Below are 21794 nucleotides of genomic sequence, written 5' to 3'. Positions count from 1 at the left end.
CAGCCACTGCTATTCTCAAGACACATGGACTGACCAACCTCTACAATGTATACACTGTTTTTCAACAATCTCCCATAGAAAAATTCTTACTTCTGGAAGTACTTGCACAAGAGAGACCACAGACAGCAAACCCACAGACAGCACTAGCAGCAGGGAAGGGAAATAAATGGCAATACAAGAAAAGAATGAGATCACAATTACACAAAACCTTTTTTTTGAGCTCCCCAGTAACATTCAAGTTATTTAGATATCATCATCTCTCATTCTCACTACCAACTGGCAATGGATAAATATATTTTCTCCAACACAAATAAGGCTGGTCTTGTCTGCATTCAGGACCTGGCTTAATGAAAATTATTACACTGTCATACCATTTTTCTTTCAAATAATAGGTCGGCAGAAACACTATTTCTTCTTGTTAGTGTATATACTCCTGAACGTCAAGAAATATACAAAACTTGTAACAGGACTGCAGGCCTGTTAGTCAGAAGCTATTGGTTATAAATTCATATCCCACTGATTGCTGTATTAGCAGTACTATATTCTCACCAAAAAAGGCTGAATATTCAATTCTGAGCATGGAATTTGTTAATTCAATGAATACCCTTCTAATCTTAAAAACTCCACACCCTTCACAGCCCATTGAAATCTTGGTGCAGTTGTTTCCACCAGCAAATTCCTGCTGCTGCTTTCTGGCACAGACCTCACTGTACCAGTGAAGCTGAAGGGAGAAAAACCTTCCAATTAAGAGCTTTCCACTTCAGGGGCATATTTTGTTTGGTTACTTTGTATTTTCAACCATCTCTCCCCTAAATATTACCATGTGTTTGCAGACTGACACAAACCACCCCAGTCTCAAAAAACTGAAAAGCTCAGACAAAAAACTAATTTGTGAAAAGCTTTATGATGACTGTGGCAAACATCAAAGTTTTACTGTGCTAAACATTTACAGTTAAGAAGCCCAAAAAATTTACACACGGAGCTAAAAATATTATTTTCAAATTCCTCTCAAGAGCAATATACCTTATGTCAGACAAAACAACATCTAGATACAAAAGAACTAAAAATTGTTACAGGTAAAGAAGGAAAAGGATTTGTTCCAGAATACAGTAAACAGTATGAACTTCCCTATTTTCTTCATCATGTGCTCTTATTGCATGTACTCCAAAAGGGTAACACTTCTTTGGACACAATCTGGCAGCACAAAGCAAGCAGCTGGACCTCTCAGTGGGATCCCACACAGACACTGTAGTTCATTCCCATGCTACACTTCCCAGGAACAGCACCGTAAATAGTAAATATTTTCTGTGATTTGGAATCCAATAGTTCATCGCATGCTGTGATTCAGTAGGTCAGGCAAGCGATATTTCTAGATGATCCTAAAACAACACCTTGTTATCTTGCTATTCCCACTGCTCTTTCTGAATGTTTTATCTAGCAGCAGAAAATGTATAGTGGACCTCCCAGAATCTGGTAAGGAATAGGTCTAAAAAGTGAGCAGTAACAGGGTTAGAAGTTATCAAGGACTTAACAGTATTAAAAAAAAAGCAGGCAAAGCCAAGCCCAAGCTGGTTATGTACATGTTTTGCATTTTAGAAAGTTCCATTTCAAAGCTGAAAATTATGCTTAAAACAAGCCATGAGAAAGAAGATGGGGACCAAAAAAAAAAAAAAAATCAATTTACCCTGTATTATTTACATCCAAAAACCTGTAACTATGAAAAAGGCAGAGTCAAAGACCCGTACCTTCCTTTAATTCCTCTATAAGCCAGTCTGCTTTGGCCCATTTCACATTTATTTTAAGAGATAAAGGGAAAACACATAGAAAAAAAACCCCCTGTGAATTAGAACAAAAATGTCATAGAAAACAGAAAAAAAAAAAGCACAAAACCTCTCTGGCCAGTAAAGGTTGGAATAACAAAAGAATTTTTTTTTTTTTTTTAGGTTACAGAAAAGACATCCTGTAACACTCATCCTGACTCACCAGGAGACACTAACAGTAACAGCACAGAGACAACAGGCATTATGTACACCTGAAGAAGTATGTGAAGGTATAACTAGCAACCCAGGTGAATGATAAACAGGAGTTCCTAAAATTATTTTTGTTTAAAATTAATCTGGATGCTCTGGATTAGTTGCAGAGAACAGTAGTAGATAGTAGATAGTAATCCAGATGCTCTGGATTACTTGCAGAGAACAAACTCCAAAAAAGAGGGGCTAATGGCTCTCTCGTGATCAACAAATTCCAGGAGCCTGGAGGAAAAAGTTTTTGCACTGAAACTCAAAAAGTGAAGACTGGATGACCCAAGTAAGCACAGGCCCAGCTGTCTAACGCCGAGCAAGGCAAAATTACAGAATCTTCAGTGGTAGACTCTAATAATAAAGAATTAGTGAGGGGTAATAAAATCAATGTCAATCAAATTAAGTCTATGCAAAATAGATTCTGTCAAACTAAACTGACAACCTCCTTGATGAGATTACAAGTTTGACCTATAAATTTTAAGAATGCCATTAAATCAACATTGATATACTTGGTCTTCTCTAAAGGACTTGATTGGGTACTGCTTATTAATTGACTAAAACAAAATTAACATAGCACACATTAAATGGATTAAAAAAGCCAACGGATTTCTTACTGGGAATTGTGAACAGGTCACCAGAAAGACACTCTCCTACAGGTCTATCTCAGGAAACAGATCTTGGCCCTAAATTGTTTATTTCCACTGGTAAGTGGAAAAAACCCAAACTCCTTGCTCATGAAAACTGACTGTAGAAAGACAGGAGGAGCAGAGGATAAGTACAAAGAGAACAGAGGGAAGGTATAAAGCAATTTAAGATCCTCAGTAAACCACAAATACACACATTTAGATAGCACAAAGATTACATCCTGACAAACCAAGTTAACTGTGGCATACTTTAGGAATGCTCAGCTGAAAGACTGACACAGGCCATGTCAAGCCTACAACATTGACAAAAGAGTTAGAATTATTCTTGCCATAAAAGTCACACAATCAGAAAGGGAAAGAAAAATTGCTGCTTCTGATCTGCCTGTGCTTTGCTGAGGAAGAGCCCACTCCTGGTGCATGTGCTCCAAGTGAAACACTGATGCCACAGTGATGGTGCCATGAGAATTGACTACAGCACAAGACCTCCTTCAGTTGAGATAAGGGGGTCAATCTGCCTACCTGATCAAAAAAGTTGAAGCTGAACCTGAACACTACTACATTAGTATTCACCTGAAGTACAAATTAATTTTTTCTTACTAATGTCTGTCCATGGAGTTACATATCCCAAGTCCCACTGCTTGGCAAGTGAAACCAGACTAGAAACAATATAGTGAATGCTGTTTTCCTGTGGAAGCCATTTACTCTGTTTTTGACATTGTAGGTAACATGCATTTAAGTACCTACCAACCATTTTGTCAGTTCTTCTACCACTGGAAATTCCAAAAGCTTGATTTTTTTTTTTTTCCTGAAAACTATGCTCTAGCTCAAGCAGAAATTAATCCAGGGAATGTTTTGGCAAGATGCCTTAAGTGCTCTATAATCTCTTCTACTCTGAAGCTCTACAAATACACTGTTCCTGCTGGTTCTATGAAGAACAACCATTGCCACAAGCAAAGCAGAAGCAAACTACTTTCTCAGTAAAGTCTGAAGCCTTCCTGTTGCAGAAAACTATTCTAAACAGCAACTCAGAGGTGAGTGCAACTTTCAGTTGCCCACCTGTGACCAGGTAAATTAAAAAAATGGTTAGAAACATCCTTTTTATTTGGAAATAAATGACTGTGGAATACAACATCACATTAAAGCACTGTGGTCCCTACTATAAGCAGTCACTCATGAGAACAAGCACAGAATAGGACAGCAGCGATCCAGACTGCCTTAAATTGTGGTTTTGTTGTCCCCTGCCCAAATGTAAAACCTAATTAAAACTGCCCTCCTGACAGCCGTAACACGAGCGCCAGCGAGCGCCGCTGCTTCCCTGACACAATCCCTCCCTTCGGAAGTAGGGCACGTCTGACAGCTCATCTCGCATCAGCCAGGCAGGAGCCGTCAGACAGCAACAGCCTTCAGTCACTCTGCCTTTGGGACCAAAAGATAAATAATGCTCACCACGAATTCTCCAGATCTCCCCAGCTCCATTTTTGCCTGTTCAAACCTCAGTGACATCTAGGGAAGAAACTGGTCATGGGGTGAGCTTCTCTCTATTGCAAAAGCTCAGCACAACTTCCCGTCCACCTGCGGCTCTTCCATGCAAACCAGCACATGATGCTCTTCCACTTTTCCCAGTGTTTCTCAAGCTTGAGATGTTTGTAATAAACAGCACCTATAGATGGCTGGCAGGAAGATTGCTTTCTGTCTTTTAAGCAAGAGTAACCGAAGAGACTTCTGACATTCAAGGCAAGCCCTGCTCCAGCTGGCAGGCCCATTTCAGAACACCCCCCTGTGAGCCTTCAAACCATTTCAGAAGTGTTTTAAACATATTCCTGGGATGAAAAGGAATGACTGCAACTCATATGAAAAGCCATATGAAACAGAGGCTTTTGGAGGAGGTTACATAAAACCCTTGAGAAGATATTTTCATAATGTACAAAGAGGGTCAAGGGTTTTTTTCTTATTGTTGTTTCTGCAACAGCTACCAACAAATAGAGCTGTTCACCTAAAAAACGAGGTAAGCTATCAAGAGAAAATTCAGATCAAGGGAAAATGAGATCTGATCACGAGACCAGTTCAAAACCTGCTCCTTGTCTGATGCTTTTTTATACCATATAATGTTAGTCTCATTCATCCTCCACCTCTTTACCCAAGGAGAATCACCTGCTGTCACCCCAGCAATGCACACTGCAGTCTCAGGAGAAGCAAATCAGGAGGGAGGCATCTTCTACGCACAGTGCTCCTAGGACCAAACAATTAAGCTACGGCTGTCACAGTCCCAATTCACTGCAACCCATCTGTGAAGGGTAACTTGTTCTGTGTTAGTGCAGCTCTATCACAGCACCCATTTAGTCTATAGCTTATTTACAATACAGACTCCTTATGTTTGTACAAACTAGGATTTATTTAATACATGTTGTCCATGAATAGCAAGGAAGCATTCTCCCCCTACTAACTCTTGCTTTTCCAAGAATTTAGGGAAAATTGCACAATCTTTCTCAAAGCAAAAACTAAACAAGAATAAGTAAATAAATCACTTGGTTTTTGCCTTTTGCAGGAAAGTGACTTGAGTACAAGCTTTGTTTGGGAACCTTCCATCAAATCACTACACTTGAAGTGCCCTTAGTTCTTTTGAGAAGATCCCACTTCCACATTAGGAAAAGTCAGCTGTATTTAAATGCAATCCAGTCTAGAGCCCCAGATATGGTGTGATGCTACAGTGCACCTACAGTTAAGAAACATGACTTGTCCTTGGTTAAAAACAGCCATCAGCATTATCCGAGTTGAGGAGATCCTTCTTTAAATACTACTGGAGAGGAAAGCCTGGTTCCAGACTAACAGTGAAATGCACTCGTAACAGATCCCCTCCTAAGAAACACTTTATAGTTTCACAAAAAGTAAAAAAATAAAGCTAACCTCAAACCTCTGGGAAAAATCCTCAAAGTTCCACAGCTAGAGCACCTGCAAAGGCTACATAATGACACAAAGCTCCTCAGATGGGACAAGATCCCTCAAGCAAGCTCTCTCCCCTCAAGGCATCAGAGCCCTGATAGACAAATAGCAATGGCCCTCCCCATCAGGTTATCTGCACAGAGAAAATTCCTATCACTGCCTTAATGCCAGAGAGACTCAGATAAAAGCTCATTCATGCAGGAGACAGGCCTTTTTTTGGGGAGCTTGAGGGGAGACATGCATTGCACAATGAGGTCCCACGGGAACCCTACGCACACAGGATTCAATAAACTTCAGCCCAAGTGGAAGGGGCTTCTTTACACCATGCCTTCTCCAACAGAGACGCTGCTACATGATTAAAAAATCCCCCAAAGGAAGCCCTTGCAAACAGTGTGCTACATCCCACGTAAAACTCTCCCTCAGGGAGAGGATAAGAGAGGGAAAATGAACCAGACATACAGACACCACTCACTCAATTTTAATATCTGAATGGGAAGTGCCAGATACCATGACAACAAGCCTAGTAAAATAAAAGGGGAATAAAAAGAAGCATTGCCCAAAATGTGAAACAAATCCTATAAATGTACAGCAAATGATTAGTGCTGGTGAGCTAACTGAAAGTCCTGGACCTCCACATATGTCTTTGGAAGGGAACCACCAGGACCCAGACATGGTGACCTCAAAATCAAAGCAAGACTCCCCAAACCCATCTGCAAGCTCCCTATGATAGAAACATCATTCATTCAGCACTTTGAGTCAGAAAGCTTGATTTTGCCAGGCAGTGCCAGAGGAGATTACATGAGTTTTGTCCTCTTCTATAGTTTTGACAAATCTCTTAATGCAAGACGGTGTAATTTAATGTCTTGATTTTCAGAGATGCCAAAGCAGTAGCAGTTCTTGTGTAAATAAAATACCCACTGACAGTAACTGCCATTTCTCAAAATCAGATACAGTAATTGCTTTCACTTTAGAATGGCCCCATATATCCACTGAACACAGAACATGATGGAGCATGCTTTGACAGCCTGCTGCTGCCCAGAGCCATCAGATCCTTCTGAAAATCCTACTCCCACAGAAATCTCAAGAGGACTTTCAAAACCACACAACTACTCCATTTTATAGTTTACAACACCAGGAATATAAAACACGCCCTCCCTCAGAAACCATGCCTTACAGTCTCCTAAAGGCTTCTATCATTTCAGATGTTCTGCATCTCACCTGAAACAAGGCTTTGCTCTTACCTGCATACTGCAGAGTTCAACCAGGTCAGCGGTGCCACTGCTGTGCTTGAGGACACAGACTAATCTGCATGCAAAGCTTAAGTGGCAGTTTTGAGACAGATGCTGCTGACTTGGCTGGAGTCTTCTGTGGTTCCCATTACCATAGCATGGAAGCATTTTATCTCTGAAACACACCTTTTCTCAAAACCACCACTGAGGAAAGCACTTTTATTCCTATTATGGAGAAGAGAAACTGAAAGGCATCACGATTTCCAGGGTGAACTTGGACAGAGTAACACAGTCACTAAAACAGGGAGCTAAAACCGCAGCTCCGCCACTCTCAGACTGGAACCTTATCATCGGCCCATTGAGAGTTGTGCTAGGCTAGAGATATCTTGTAAACAACACACACATTTCATGCTCTGTAGAATTTATTATCCTCCTTTTTCTTTTTTTGTTTGCTTGCTTTTATCAAGTTTCTTTAAATGCAAAACTGGATTTTCAGCATGGGTGTGCTCATACTACTGCAAGCAACTGATTAAGTAGCTTTTGAAAAGCTACTGCTCCTGACATACACAAGACAAGTGAGTTCCATTTCTGAACAAATATTTGGATTTTGCTCCCCTCAGTTGACATCTCTCGCTTCCTTTCTTTTCATCTTCTCCTCCCCCTTCCTTCAAGGAGCACACAGCCTCTGAATTAGCAGCTGTTCCGAGAAGAGCAAGGCTGCACTCCTCCCCGCTTTGTCCCAGAACAGAACAGGGACTGTACTATAAAAATCCAGTGTTCTGGGGACAGGCATGAATGGACAAGAAACAGCCATGACTTGTCTATCCTGAACAGTAAATTCAATACTGAAGAGACGACTTAAACACAAGAATGCAGACATTAGAAACAAACAGGCTAAGTGAAAACAAGACTCAGTAAGAAAAAGTGAAAACAAATAGAACCAGAAAAAAAAAAACCCCGAAAGATGTAACAGCACATAAAAATGGTTACCAGCAGTGTGGAAAAAAATTCTGCAATTAAAGAAGTCACTGGATTACATGACGCATGCAATACACTGTGGGAAGCCATTCTCATCCCTAATAGGGGATGTCACAGTGGGGAGAATGGATACAGCAGCACTGGACAAGCAGTACAGAAAAAACTGTAAAGACCACACAACTCTAACAAGGAATGCATGTACCAGAGACGAGGAAGGCAACAAACTGAAGCCAAATTTCTGCAGTCACTGCTTTAAAATAAGACCTAAGGCTCAACAGTAACTTAAGATACAATCTTAGAAGTGTGTTGAAGTGTCAAGGGTTAAAACACTAAAATATGGTATCCTTTGATGAAATTTGACTAAAGGGAGATACAAAAGCCTATAGTTATTTCAAACATGTAAAGACTATGACTGGAAATGAAATATTAGAAGCGTGCTACTTTTAATACCATTATTCATAAAAAAAGATGAAATTAGAAGAGGGTAGAAAGAATCACAGTCTGGAACCAAAGAGAAAAGGCACTCCAAGAGCATGAGCCAGCAGGTCACAGAAGAGGCACACGCTTCATTACAGCACATGTATCTTCCCTCCTGCATATCATCCCAAATCCTGGTACTTCTGAAATTTAGATGAAAGTAGAATGCAACTAAAAATTGGACACTGAACAAGGGAGCAGAAGCTGAAGGCAAACCAAAAGAAACAAGAGTGATTATTGACTGGTCAGGCTTCAACCAAAGGCACAATAAGTTCGGATCACAATGAGCCCATACTGTACCACATATACAGTTTTGGTGCAAATGTGCCAAACTTGTATGGGTGTCTGGCATTGTCCTTTTTCAGAGTCAAAGCTTATGAGGAACTCCACTAGAAAATGATGGCAGTGAGTGGTGGAAGAAAGGCAGAAGGACAGAACCAGAACAGAGCCTGCACAGACTAAGGTTCCTATTTTCATGAAGTGTCAGAATTGCAGAGTGGAAAGAGTCATGGGTCAACAAAAATCTTGGTTCATAGGCTAGAGATTTTTATTAAAAGGCCAAGAAAATACTCTGCCAAGAAAATACTCTGCCGATAAGAAGGAAACAAGCACAGGACATGGGAAAGACAGAGCTAAGATCTGAAAAATCCTTTGCATCCTCAAACTTGGAATCATTTCATGTGGAAATGGTGGTAGCAATGCTCCTCCTGGTCTAAAGGAAATGGCAGAGGAACAAAACTGGAGAAAAACAAGAGTCTGTTTTGCAAAACAAGAATATTAAGTGAGACAACATTATACTGCAGCATCAATATCTGAAACCTGTTTGACTGCAAATTCAAAAAGCCCTGGTAATTTTGTCATTAAATGATTTAATTCAGCAACATTTAAGGGTTTGTACCTCAGCCTCTGTCAAGCAACAAAAAACAAAAGCCACAACAACACTAACAAATTTCACAGTAATTCAGAACAATGACTCTCAATACCTGTTCTGTCTCATCAACAGCCTACTAATTAAACTCTGAGCTCTACTAACCACTTTTTGCAATGCACAGAGGAAAGTAATTTATTACAGACCAGAATACAAAATTTAATATTAACAACACAACTCGTGACTGCAGCATTTTTAATCTGATCAGCAGAAACATAAATAAAAGCTGCAACCTGACAGCTAAGAAGGTTAATCTGTAATAGATTTACACAGATTACTTCACACAGCATCTGGAAAGATGCTGAGAAAGGTAAAGCTACTTTATCATATTCCAAAACATGCTACCCATAAAAATTTTGCTATCCACTGATATATACACTGCAGGGAGCCTCACCACGAATTTGTTTCAGCTTTAAGACAGAACTTCCAAGAATTTTGAAGCAGGAACAGGAATTTAAGTACGGTTTCAAATGTTTGTAATATTCCTCCAAGGTACCTGCAGGTTACAAAAGTAACGAAGACTACTTTAAGGTGAAAATATTATGACTCTGTGTGCAGATACTACTTAGTTCTATCACTTAATCTTGATAATTTTCTTGAGAAGAATATTAGCATGAATATGCTCCACAGTAAATTTTCTCCAACATAAAAATCCTGTTCTTTTCAAGGTGGCAGATTTAATCTATATCAGCTAATACCTTCCCTTATAGCCTTATCTACATGTATGGCACTAGATGTACAGCAGACCGATGCCATCGCTGGCTGACCACCACTAAAACAAGCGCAATTTCTGTGATACACAACTCTTACAAAAGGCTTTTCACAATATTTTACAAGTAGGTGGTAAACAGAGGAGAAGGTAAATAAGCATTTTTCCTTTTGTTTCCAGTTTGGCAAAATACTTAACCTGGAGCAAGTGAGTACCACAATCCTACCAACAACCAAAATCAAGGTACCAGAGCAGCTATTCCAATGCAGCAGAAAGCATAAGGGAAAAATATGTTACCAGTCAAGCTCCCAAGCTGTTCATGTTTAGGGCTGGGTTTTTGGTTTTATTTTTTTGGTTAACACAGAATGGCTTCCAGGGCAGAAAAATGGTTAAAGAAACAGAACTGGGCAAAGATATGCACTGGTAAATAGAAATGACACAGATACAGCAAGTAGGAGAACAGAGGAGTCTAAAAAAGGAACTGCTGGAGAATACTTCTTGTTACATGTCCTATCTTCTCATGCCCTACCTACCCATCCTCACAGCAAGGAAAGTCAATACACCTCCTCCATCCAGCCAACAGCTTCCCAGAGAAGGAGGAGGCAGCCTCATTTTTTGGGTCCTAGAATTCTGCAGCAAGAGGAAGGAAGCCTGTTGATACCTAACTTAAGGTGCTTCTAAACATGTGTGAGCAAAATTATCTGAATAGGGCCAGCAGGCAGATTAGAGCTCGTACTGCAGGAACAACAGCCCCTCTAGTACAGCAACAATTAATCACACTGGCAATGCTGCCATTTGTTTGTTTGCAGGTGAGTATGACACAGCTTTTTGTCCATCTGCTTTTGCAACATCCCTTAAAAACCACTTAACTGGAAAAAAAATGGTAGTTCGGGCTCTTGTGAATAAAAACAATAAAGTGTTCAGGTTTTTTTCCCCCCTCAAGCTGATATATTCCACCAATTAAACAGATGCTGAGTCAGTCTTAAGAACAGCAGTACTGGGTCAGAGCAGAGGCTGCCTGGTCCAATATCCTGTCTCCAGCAGCACCTGCAAATCAGTAACTTGAAGTGAAATTCCTAGCAGGGACAAAAGCAGCAACATCAACAAAGTCAGTGATGGATCCTGCTCAGGAACAACAGAGAACAGCAGCTACATCCAACAACACCCAGCAGTGAGTCAGCCAAAGCAGAGCCAATGAGCAAAGCCAAAGAAATGGACTGGTACTTCAGGGCCATGATGCTTTCTTCCCCTCTTTCTCTTATCTTTTTATAGAATCAGAATTTCACAGGGATGAGAGCAGCCATGAGATTGTGGCATCACAGAAATGGGAAACATGGCACCTGAGCAAAACCTGTCTTAATAGATATGGAGATATGCAGAAAGGCCCAAACAAAACTCAGGCTGTATCACAAATTGTTTGAAAAGTTAGAGGCTGCAGTACCCTATCAATGACAGTTCCAGGAATCAAGCACAGGACATAAAGAGAATGTTGATGAAATCCAGAGATTTGCTGGCAAAGACCGTGCATCAGAGCAACTTCCAATAGCCCAGATTCCTGAGATGGTTATCTGTGCTGACTCTAAGCATGGGAGCTGCACACAAAGGCTGTTGGACTTCCAATTCAGGCAGCAAGAGAAACTCTGCTTTAAGCAGGAAAAAAAAAAAAAAATAGGTGGTGAGCAGTGTTAAGGGTGCAGAAAACCCCCTCTCCATATATCCTTGTGTGTAATAGCATAATTTGAAGTTAAGTTTTAATTGTAAAACAATTTAAAATGATGGCCTAAGTTTCCAAGCAGTGGGATTAAACCTTTGATGTTTTCTGGGAGCAAAGGAAAAAAAAAAAAAAAGACCTAATGCCAGGCAAGACCCCCATGCAGTAAATATCCCAAAAGAAACTCTGCCCTCTACAAATGGTATCTCACTTGACAAACAGATAGAAAAGAGGTTGGCTTGATCATGTAAGTGGGTCTTTGCTCAAGTCACAGAGAAACTCCAAAGGCAAAAATCTGAAGGATGTATGCTGAGGGGATGGAACCTGAATGACTACTTTGATCAGTTTAGGGACTGCACATAAACTGAGGTGGCAGAAAACAGAGGAGGGCCAGGAATGCTGAGGACATCCAGGAGTAGCAGATCCCAATACCAGTCTGAAAGTCTCAGGCTGACCATTCCCAGAAGCCAAGGTGAAAATCACCTTGGCAGAACTCTTTTGGCTGTAGAGAAAACAAACTGCTTGCTAGGGAGTCAAGTGATGATGGATCAGCTCTGCAAGACAGAAGGGGAAAGGACTCCCTGGCTCACTGATTCAGAGAATCAGCTACCACAGGCAGATTAAGTAACTCTGGTCACAAGTTTACTGAACACCTTCTGAAAGTCAAGAAGAAACGCCAAATGCAGTGTTGGTGAGAATCAGCCTTGTGAAAAGGGAGAGCAGGAAGCAGATCACTTTCCAAAGCATTTGAACTGGTTTTACACAGGTCACTTCTGTTCCTGGACAAGCTGTGTAGCAAGAGCACACAGACAGGCAGAGGTGACAGCCACAGTACAGCCATGATGCTCATGGGTGTGGCAGAAGGGCAAAACTCCTTGAGCAGCAGGGAATGGAGAAATGCTGGGAAAGTCAGCCTTGGAAGCCCTGACAGGTACCTCGGTGTGCTGTCTCTACTGCTGCCCCAAAGAACCCTGCCTCAGCTGCAAGGGAGTGCCTCACTAGTGGCTGATAGTCTCCCAGAACTTTCCTGGCACTCACTCCTTCCCTCCCCCTTTCTCTTTGGGCTAAAAGGAAAGAAAAGAAAAAGGGCTACAGAGAAGCAGCTGAACACAAATGCTGAAGCACAGAGTCTGGGCTTCTTGAGAAGAGGGCAGAATGAGCCAAAAAGGAGAGAGAACACTAAAAGAGAAGGGTGGAGTGCCATCAACAGACAGCTCCACCAGAGCCATTTCCCTGGCTGTTCTCTGGTAGACAGCTATCTTCAATGCAGGTGATATGAGGGATGGAAAAAAGGCTCAGAGTAGAAGGTCAGCAGACACACTGGAAAGCCTCATAAATAACCTTGTACCTGGAAGTCGTGATTTCAGAGGTGTAGGCGTACTCGTGCTGTTGAGGAAAATCACACTGCTAATCCTTCCACACTGGGCTTGACGGGAAGGTGATGGTAGTTACTCAAACCAAGCAGCAAAAACTGAAGAATACTCTAAATATGCATTAGAGGCATTTAATACACTTCAGAAGCAGCTCAGGATTGAAACTGGTGAAGTTAATTAGAAAGCTCTTTCGCAGCACAAGGGTCATGCCTGCTTGCTTCCTGCCTATTTGCCCCAACACTCATTTCAATTGCTTTTTTCCAATAATCAAGAAATCAAAATTCTTTTGTTCGCCAGCACAGCCCACACCAGGCAACTGCAGAGAACTGATAAAGAAAATGATGGATGCTAATTTGACCATTTTCCTCAGCGTTCAGCACAGACATCAAATCACACAAAAAACATTTTAGAGATCCAGCACTGAGACACTCGCTACCATTTCTGTGTCTCCTCCTCCACAGTGCTAAGTTCAGACACTTAATGCAAATGTTCATTAAAATAATCAATATTTGGGAATTGTCTTGAATCTGCAGCCCTTAAAATAGGATATGCAACATGGAGATTACGTTTATCTCTGCTCAAGAACAGAATATACTTCAGGAAATAAGCTATAAAAATAACTAGGCTATGAAATTAAGATCAATTTATCAAAGGTCTTTAATAACATTCAGAGCCATATATTTAGTCCTTTAAAAATAATTCTAGATTTCAAATTTAAAAGACTCTGAAACATGTCTGGTTTTCCATATCTTTTAATATTTTATTCTCTGCATAAAATGAAAAAAAGCATACTCTGTACCCCATCCGATCAGAAGAATTTTTTCTTTTCAGTTCCAAACTAATCTATTTTAGACTTCTGCTTCTCTGGGCACTTGACTTTCAGCTGCAGTAATACTACTCTGACCACTCTTTCCTCACTGCATTTGTCTACATATTAAACACAAGGAAGTAACTTCCATACAAATCCCCTTTACCTAGTAAGTAACCATGAGGCCGACATACAGTCAACTTTCTGAAAAACCTAAGGCAATTGACTTAATTTGGTATTATTTTTTCAGACAAAAGAAGTCTAGCTGAGTACTTTGCTGCATAAATATTTTTCCTATTTCAGCAAATACTAAGTCTTTTGCTTTCAAGGAAGTCAAATGCAAGAACTCCACTGCTTCTTGCAGAGATTCCCTATACAGTCAATTTGAGGGGCACTACTAAATATGGCCTTTAAATGCAATCAAGCCAAATGCCAGAAATACATATTCAATTTATGGTGAACATCACAGTACAAAAGATTTTTTTTTCCTGTTCTGAAGAACTGTATTAATTCTCCTCTTCTACCAGAGCAATGACATTGCTGCTAATGCTCAGTCCAGGGCAACAAGATCTGTGCCAAATAAATGATCAGAGATCAGTGACTAGTTACCACTGTTTACAGAGAATTACTAAAAACCCCTTCCAAGCCAACAAGGGAATAAACTACCTCTACAAGGTATTTTTCTCCTAAACCCTGTTATTAGGTGAGCTTATGCCATGAGGCATGAGTGTTTACATACTTTCTAAAGAGTTTATAAGTCTTATCTAACATAATCCCTGCATTCTATAATCCTATCTGTTTAATGTATTTTAAGTGGGGAAAACCGCTGGAACCAGTAGTATCTCAAAATGGAAGGCACTTTCAAAGCACAATCAGTGAATTGGACATCAAATGCAGAAGTAGTTTATGCTCAGATTAGAGGTTCAGTCATCTCAGATCAGGTACCCTAACGCTAGGTTTCACTGTAAACTATATTTATCTGCATATGGATCAATTTTTTTTCTTCCCACAGGACACTTCCGGCACACCATTTTACAAAGATACAAAGGCTGTCAGTGTTTTGTGTATGTGAATTTTTCAGTGAATACATGTTCTACCTGCAGCTTCTACACATAAACAGCTGTGAACTATTTACCTTAAATAAAAATACATCTTTTCTCCCCTCGATGAAGCAGCACAGTTTTACTAATATTTCTGCAATTTCCAGCCTAAATGTAATGCAATGGTTATACAATGTAAATGCAGTGGTTACCTATTGTCATGAACTGTGTTACCAAAGGCCTGTTCTCCGTAATTAAATTTAGCCATTAATCCCGTTTTTGCTTTGTGTCTTTACATTATGATGAGATTCCAGAGTCCTCCTTTGATTCCCACCCAGATGGACACTGTGACCTCCTGGTTTATCTACTCTACCATGCATCAAAACCTCCAATTAAAATACATAAAACTTGTCTGCTGCCTGCTGCAAACACTGGGCCAATAACTACCTGATGTCTGCTTACCAAGAAAAGCTTAGGGAGTGTTTTCCTGCTACTGCACATCTGCCATCAGACCCCAGAGCTTCCCTCCTGGAGAACATGGCCATTCCTGCCTGCCTTCTCTCCTGCCTCCCTGTGCATCACCACTGTGCAATTAATGGCTTCTGCTCCTGAGGATACAGGCCTTCTCCATCCCTTGCTTTCAAAGCAGTCACCAAATCCAGATGCTGAAATTAAGGCTGCTCAATTAAGCCCCAAATTTCAGCAAACAGAAAACATGCAGCTCTGAACAGCATGTTCTAGATAGAAACCCACCAGTTCCCCACCACTTGCTGAACACACTTGGTTAAATAAAATCTGGGTCTTTGCTTTTTACAGCAGCACCTTTTCAGTATGTGCTGGTGAACTACTCATTTTACAGGAAAGTTGGAAAAAATATTTTTTTTACAGGCCACATCATACCAACTTAATTAAGTGTGGACAAACTTCTGAATTGAAGGGGCAGAACAGCCTTCCCAGGTCAACAATTTACCAGTTTCCACAGAGGAATGAGCACTGCACACTTCTCATGTGAAAAATACCTTCCTGTACTTGCTCAGATAATGCTACATTATTTCTGACTGTCATTTTATTAGGTTTTGGTTCTTGGATCTTATGTTTGAAAATCCAAGGAGTAAGGAGTGGAAAATCCCAAACTTCTAGAGAAGACTATAGGTAAAGCAGTCAGTATTTCTTTCCTTTTCACTGGGATCATTGATATTTAAATTATACTTACAATGCCATGATTATTTCTGAACTGCAGTTTTAATCTAAACCTGCATCGGTACTACTGTCAATACCTGAAACTAAAGTGGAAGACTTCAGTCTTTGTACATAATCTTAAAGGAACTGCAAATTCAAAAAGGAACAATTAAAAAAACCCAAACCCAACAGTGTTACATTTTGGGCAGAGGAACAACAAAGTTCCTGATTATACATGCAAAGAACATCAAACTGTACTACACAGCAGAATTATGCAAACCCTGTCATAACTTAAGGGATGCACAGAAATCTTGTATCAATAAATACTCTGCTTTACAGTGTTCTTGGATCATTTGAAGATGCAAGAGATTTGCAGACCAAAGATTTTTGGATATTGATCATCTGAAGACTCAGAGACATAAGTTCCTGAGTCGGTTACAGAGAAACAAACATGAATCTTAAAAGCTACCAAATCAATTAAAAAATTAATAACAAACATCCCCTTCTCCTACACACAAACTATGTCAACAAGGACAACTCACTGGGCCAGCAGCACTTCAGTTTCTGATGGACACTACACTGACTAGATCTTTTGTTTGCAAACACAGGACAAAACAAGTTCAGCATTTCTTCTCTGAAAATTCTCATGAGTTCAAGCCCTTTCCTTCAAGTGACGAAGTTATTTGTCACTGGTTTTCTTCAGACAAAGTAAGAAATAAAGAGCATCTGCAACACAGTACAGTTTAGTATCACTGGTTAGTGCTGAGTCTCATATCCATCTGAAGCCATGGGTTTCCTCCCTGAAGTCACCTCCCCTCATCTAACACTGCTCTAAAATGTTTATGCCACTTAGCTGGCTTTTTTTTTAAACCCAAGTTCCTTCTCATTTTTTGAGTGCAGCTGATTAAACCTGAACAACTGGGTTGTTGGACGAAATATGCTGTAGCTATGAAATGGTACAGCAGGGACCAGTTTCACTGTTAATTTAAAATGCTAGAATTAATTAGGTAGTGTAAATGAAGAATTTAATAAGCACACTTTACAACCACAAGTTCTGCTTTTATTAAACACCCCTGCCAAATGAAGGCAACTATCTTCAGTCTGTTTTTCCTTGTCTCATTTCCCTTAAAATCTCTGCAGTGGAAAAAAAAAACCCAAACCATTTTTGCTATTGCAACCCTTCCCCCATAATTAAAATGTATGCCTGACTTCCATCTCCTCTCTCAAGTCATTAGCATCTTTAAAAAATGCTACTGTATATCCTGCCTGTTCTGAGAAGCTACCAAACAAAACCCAAGTTTACGATTTTGGTTTTGAATACCAAATTAAAGGCTGTCTTAGAAGCTGTCATTCCTATTCAACTCAGTACGGTGTACTACCAAATTAGCATAGTTTTTTAGTAAAGGAATATGCTTGTTTAAACATGTGCCTTTCCAAAGCGAGGGGGCAACATCACAAACCAATTTTATTAAAAACTCCCACTACTGTTCTAAGACTGCAAAAAGACTTGGAGCAGATGACTACTCCTGTCATACATTGTCTAACCAAATTTAAAATGAATACAAGAGTTCAGGTCATGAATTTTATCTGAGAGATCCAGTATGTTTAAACAGACTTTCTTTACCTTTTAACTCCTTGAAAACACTTCAGAAGACTCATTATTCCAAAAAAAAGAAACACAACCAAAAAACTTTGCAGCTCCCTGACAGGAAAAATAGAATCTTTTACATGAACCAATTCAATGCTACCTAGCTTCAGAAATACATTTGAGATTTTCTACTATGGTTTTGCCAGGATAACTATTTAAACATGGTTTGGTTTATGACCTTTTCTATTTTTCTTGAAGCAAGCTCTCTCTACAGCTTTTGATTCTGACTTTTTTTGATTTGCCTGGTAATTCAGCCCAGCAAGAAAGAAGCAAACTTAAAATACATAAAGACAAACCAGACTTTTAACAGAAAGAACAGCACATTTGTTTAAAGGCATAACAAAACAGAGCATGCTTACGTTAGATTTATTAAAGCCACAAAATTTTCAACAGAAACAATGAACAATCCAAAAGCAGACAAAATCTAAACTGTTTCACATCTTCACTGCTTCAGCAATAGCTTAAGAATTCACTGGGCTTTTTGCAATATAGCTTTCACTGTCAGAAAAAATACTTCTATTTATTTTTAATAAGGAAAAAGCAAAGAGCCCCTGAAAAACCAGTCATTCTTCTAGCAGCCTACTGGCACACTTCCACCCCTCCCATCCCAAAAAAATCAGTCCAGGGGCCTAATGAAGAACAAGCTTACATGATGATCCAGAAAGATGAGCTGGGTATGACCTCAGTGCATTTCCATTTTGTTACTCTCCATGTTCTAAGAACCTTAAAAACATGAACTGCTTCTGGCAGAGGACTGCATTTGATTTACTAACTCCGAATTCAATGTGAGGAATGAACATGCATCCTCAAATTCAGTCATGTTGCACAATGCGTTGATAACAGGCCTGAAAATCTTGGCAGATTAAATTCTGTTTTCAAAAACAGCACAGATAATTTGGAGAACAATTTTTTTTTTTACAAATTTGGCTCTTTTGTACTTGTATCATCACTTAAAACAACATGTAGGGGTGATGTCCTCAAGGCATCTGTGGAAGTTTTTTTTAAAGAACGGTTCCTTTAAAGTATTTTAGTGATCAAAGATTTATGCACTTTGTATGGAAGGAAAAGGCACAGGCAAAAATGTTACCCAAGAATATGTCAGAAGATCATATAGCAAATTTTTCACATCTTCAAACAGAAAGACAAAAGCCTGGAGAGGGAATGAAACAAAAAGAATACTGTTCCTAGCTGATGAAGCAATGGCTCTCTGTCCAGAGCCAACCCATTCCCTATGAAAACAACACTGAGTATCTAAAATCTTGAAATTATTTTGCAAGGACATCACCATAAATTGGAGGGATAGGGTAAGCAGTAAAGGCTCATGAAACACAAGATGAAAATTACAGTTAGGCACCCTAGGCTCCTGTAGATGAGAGTTAGGTATTCAGTTCTGTCTGAACTGAACTAACCTGCAGTTAAGTTTTTCAGATTATTTTCAGACTAGAACAAAAACAAAGGTCTGTAGGAAAAAAAAAAAGAGTAAATAAAAGTCAATTCAATTTTTCAATCTTTTTAAAACACCCAAAGCTGTGGCCAAATCAGAAGATTTACTGCAATAGATACATCATGGTCAACGTGCTAAAGAAAGCAAGCTCTGCTGGACTACGCTTGTGAGGACTCGAGCTGCCCTACAGCTACTGCCATTTGTTATGTGCCTTGTGTTCAAACCAGAGCATTGCTGTGTGTCAGGAAGTAAACAAAAAAGAAGCATTGCATGTTGAAAGGCACTAAGCAGATCATAATGCTGCCAGGATGTTATGGAAGCAGGTATGGAGATTTGCATTTTAATTCCTCATCTTCCCATGGTGCCTCTTCCCACAGAGCACACACCCAAGTTGCCAGGAGAGCCTCTGAGGGGAGCTGACTCTTTTTCTGGAACCCTTTCCCTCCCAAGGCTGCTGCTCTCTGTGCTAAACATAACAGCACTGATGATGCACTGAACAGCAGTGAAATTTCAGCTGCTCCCACCTACGGTGCAAGTAGACACACAACCTATAAAACTAACCTATAAAGCAAGCTATAAAAGCTGACTGTTCATCCCATCTTGTGCACTAGTGGATTCCTGGCTGCGGCAGCAAGGATGGGGATTAGGCCAGGTGTATCTGCACCCACCCACACCTCCTCTGGTGACAGTGCAGGCACCTCTCCTTGTTGATGCAGCATCTGCCATGGGAGGCTTTTATTCTGAAGGCACCTACCAACAGGTGCCACTTCATATGAAAAAGGACCACCGCAAACTGAAATGTTTTTGGGGCCCAGAGTTAATTACCTAATGTCTACAGATATCTGAATGAAATCCAGATGAGGGTGTCCCAACTAGAGCCCACTGCTGTTCCAGAACAGCGTGGTCAATAAGCTGTGATGGACACAGAGAACTGTTGTGGTTTGAAGCCACCGTGGTTGAACAACCTCACCTTATGGTGCTCTTAAACAGGCAGAAATTTAATGAAGGTCTGGGGAAGCTCAAACAGAGTCAGAATTAGGAACCACCAGTTGGCTCAAGCCATTCAGACAAGTCCATGTTACACAAAAATGAGAATGACCAGGAAAGCAAGGCCACCATCTAAGCTCTCCTGCAGGAAGCTGCACAGTGTGTTACGCACATGCAGACTGGCAATGTTCAGGCTTCTCCCCCAGATCTGTGCAGGCTGAGAATTGAGGGGCTTCTCAGCTGCTCTAGATCCACTGTGCAGCACTGAAAACTAAAGGCTTGCCCCTGAAGTTCACCACAGCATCTGCTGCATTCCCTGTGCGAGCACTTGCAACACAAACACCAAGGTTCTGCCGACCCCAAATACAAGCTGACCCTTAACGCAGGCAAAATCCACAACACAAAGCACTTACCTGTGATTTTGTCTCTCACGAGCTTGCAGGATTCAATTTCACCAATGCTCCCAAAGAGACTCCTGAACTCCTCCTGGGTCATGTTCTGGGGTAAATAGTTGACTATGAGGTTGGTTTTGCTGTCATCTGTAGCAGCCCCTGTCTGCATGGGGGAAGGGCAGTTTCTACTGTTGCTGGAGGGTCCATTGGTTGTATTGGAAGTAGGGCCATTCGACACCTGAGGCTCCATGGTGCTAATTATCTACAGCAAAATAAGAGAAAAAAGAAAAAAACCACCCTTAAGTTTCATAGATACAATAGCTATTTTTAAAGATACTCACAAACGAATTGAGTAGGTAGCATTCGTGGCCAATTTAGATACTTCAACAAAAAAACCCGGCTTGATTCCTCTGTTATTGTTGCAAAGTAGGTCATGCTAGTCTTTGGCTGTGAGCATATACTAAGATGCAGTTAAAAAACCTTTTTTTGTTAACGCGAAGCTGATTTCTGCTTTCATCACGCAGCCATTTTCACAAATGTAAATTTAAACCACATAAATTTAATTATAATTTAAGGTAATAATCATAATTAAAATTATAGTTCCATTAAATCAGATGAAGTAAGTGTATGGCTCTATACGAAAAGGTAAAATATTTTACCTATTTAATAACTGTATCACAGAGTGCAATGACAACAACATTAACCAGGCACAGTCAATCTGCACCGTGTCGTCACTCAGCTTGCCTTCAATTAATAAACTTGGTGTCCCAAGACATACCCTTTACTGGTTCCAGTGATGACCTATATTCTCCACCTATATTATTCACTAACGAACTGACATCTCTTTAAACAATAAAGCCCTGGATTTGCAATCTTCACAGACACAAAGGTCTTCAGATATTTACTGGAATCAAAAAGGTTTAATGAGAGAAAGGCTTATCAGGCACAGGTGAAGGCTGGAATTATAACAAGCACATCTACCTTGAAACAGAAAACTCCTGCTTTCACAGAAGATACTCAAAGAGACCTTTCCAAAAAATGACAAATAGAGTACAGCTTAGCAAAGTGCATTGCAGGACAGTAGCCCCATTGTCACGAGTGCCACCCATCACGTGAGCAAAGCCGCCTGCGTGTTTATCTGCAGAACACAAGTTTTCGTCCCAAAACTGCACAGGCAGACAAAGGAAGCAGAAAAACCTGGGTACTTCATGCTTTTTCCCATATAATTTGCCTCAACTGTGGCTTCTAGCCTGTCTTCACTGTCACCAGTGCTGACAAAGGAAGGG

General features: G+C 40.3%; 1 protein-coding gene across 10 annotated transcripts in view; it reads right to left on the bottom strand.

The window, feature by feature from the left end:
• ELAVL4 (ELAV like RNA binding protein 4) overlaps nt 1-21794 on the bottom strand; it is a 100425-nt gene that overhangs the window by 22125 nt on the left and 56506 nt on the right. For all 10 annotated transcript variants that reach the window (XM_042030650.1, XM_042030651.1, XM_042030656.1 and 7 more), the window contains exon 2: nt 20530-20770. In XM_042030650.1, coding sequence (XP_041886584.1) covers nt 20530-20770 — 241 coding nt within the window. The remainder of the gene's footprint in view (nt 1-20529; nt 20771-21794) is intronic.

This window comes from Corvus kubaryi, unplaced genomic scaffold (assembly GCF_017639235.1).
Source record: "Corvus kubaryi isolate FWS band 111438036 unplaced genomic scaffold, C.kubaryi_AGA036_p1.0 37334, whole genome shotgun sequence".
Classification (NCBI taxonomy): Eukaryota; Metazoa; Chordata; class Aves; order Passeriformes; family Corvidae; genus Corvus; species Corvus kubaryi.
This window is presented reverse-complemented; position numbering and strand designations above follow the sequence as displayed.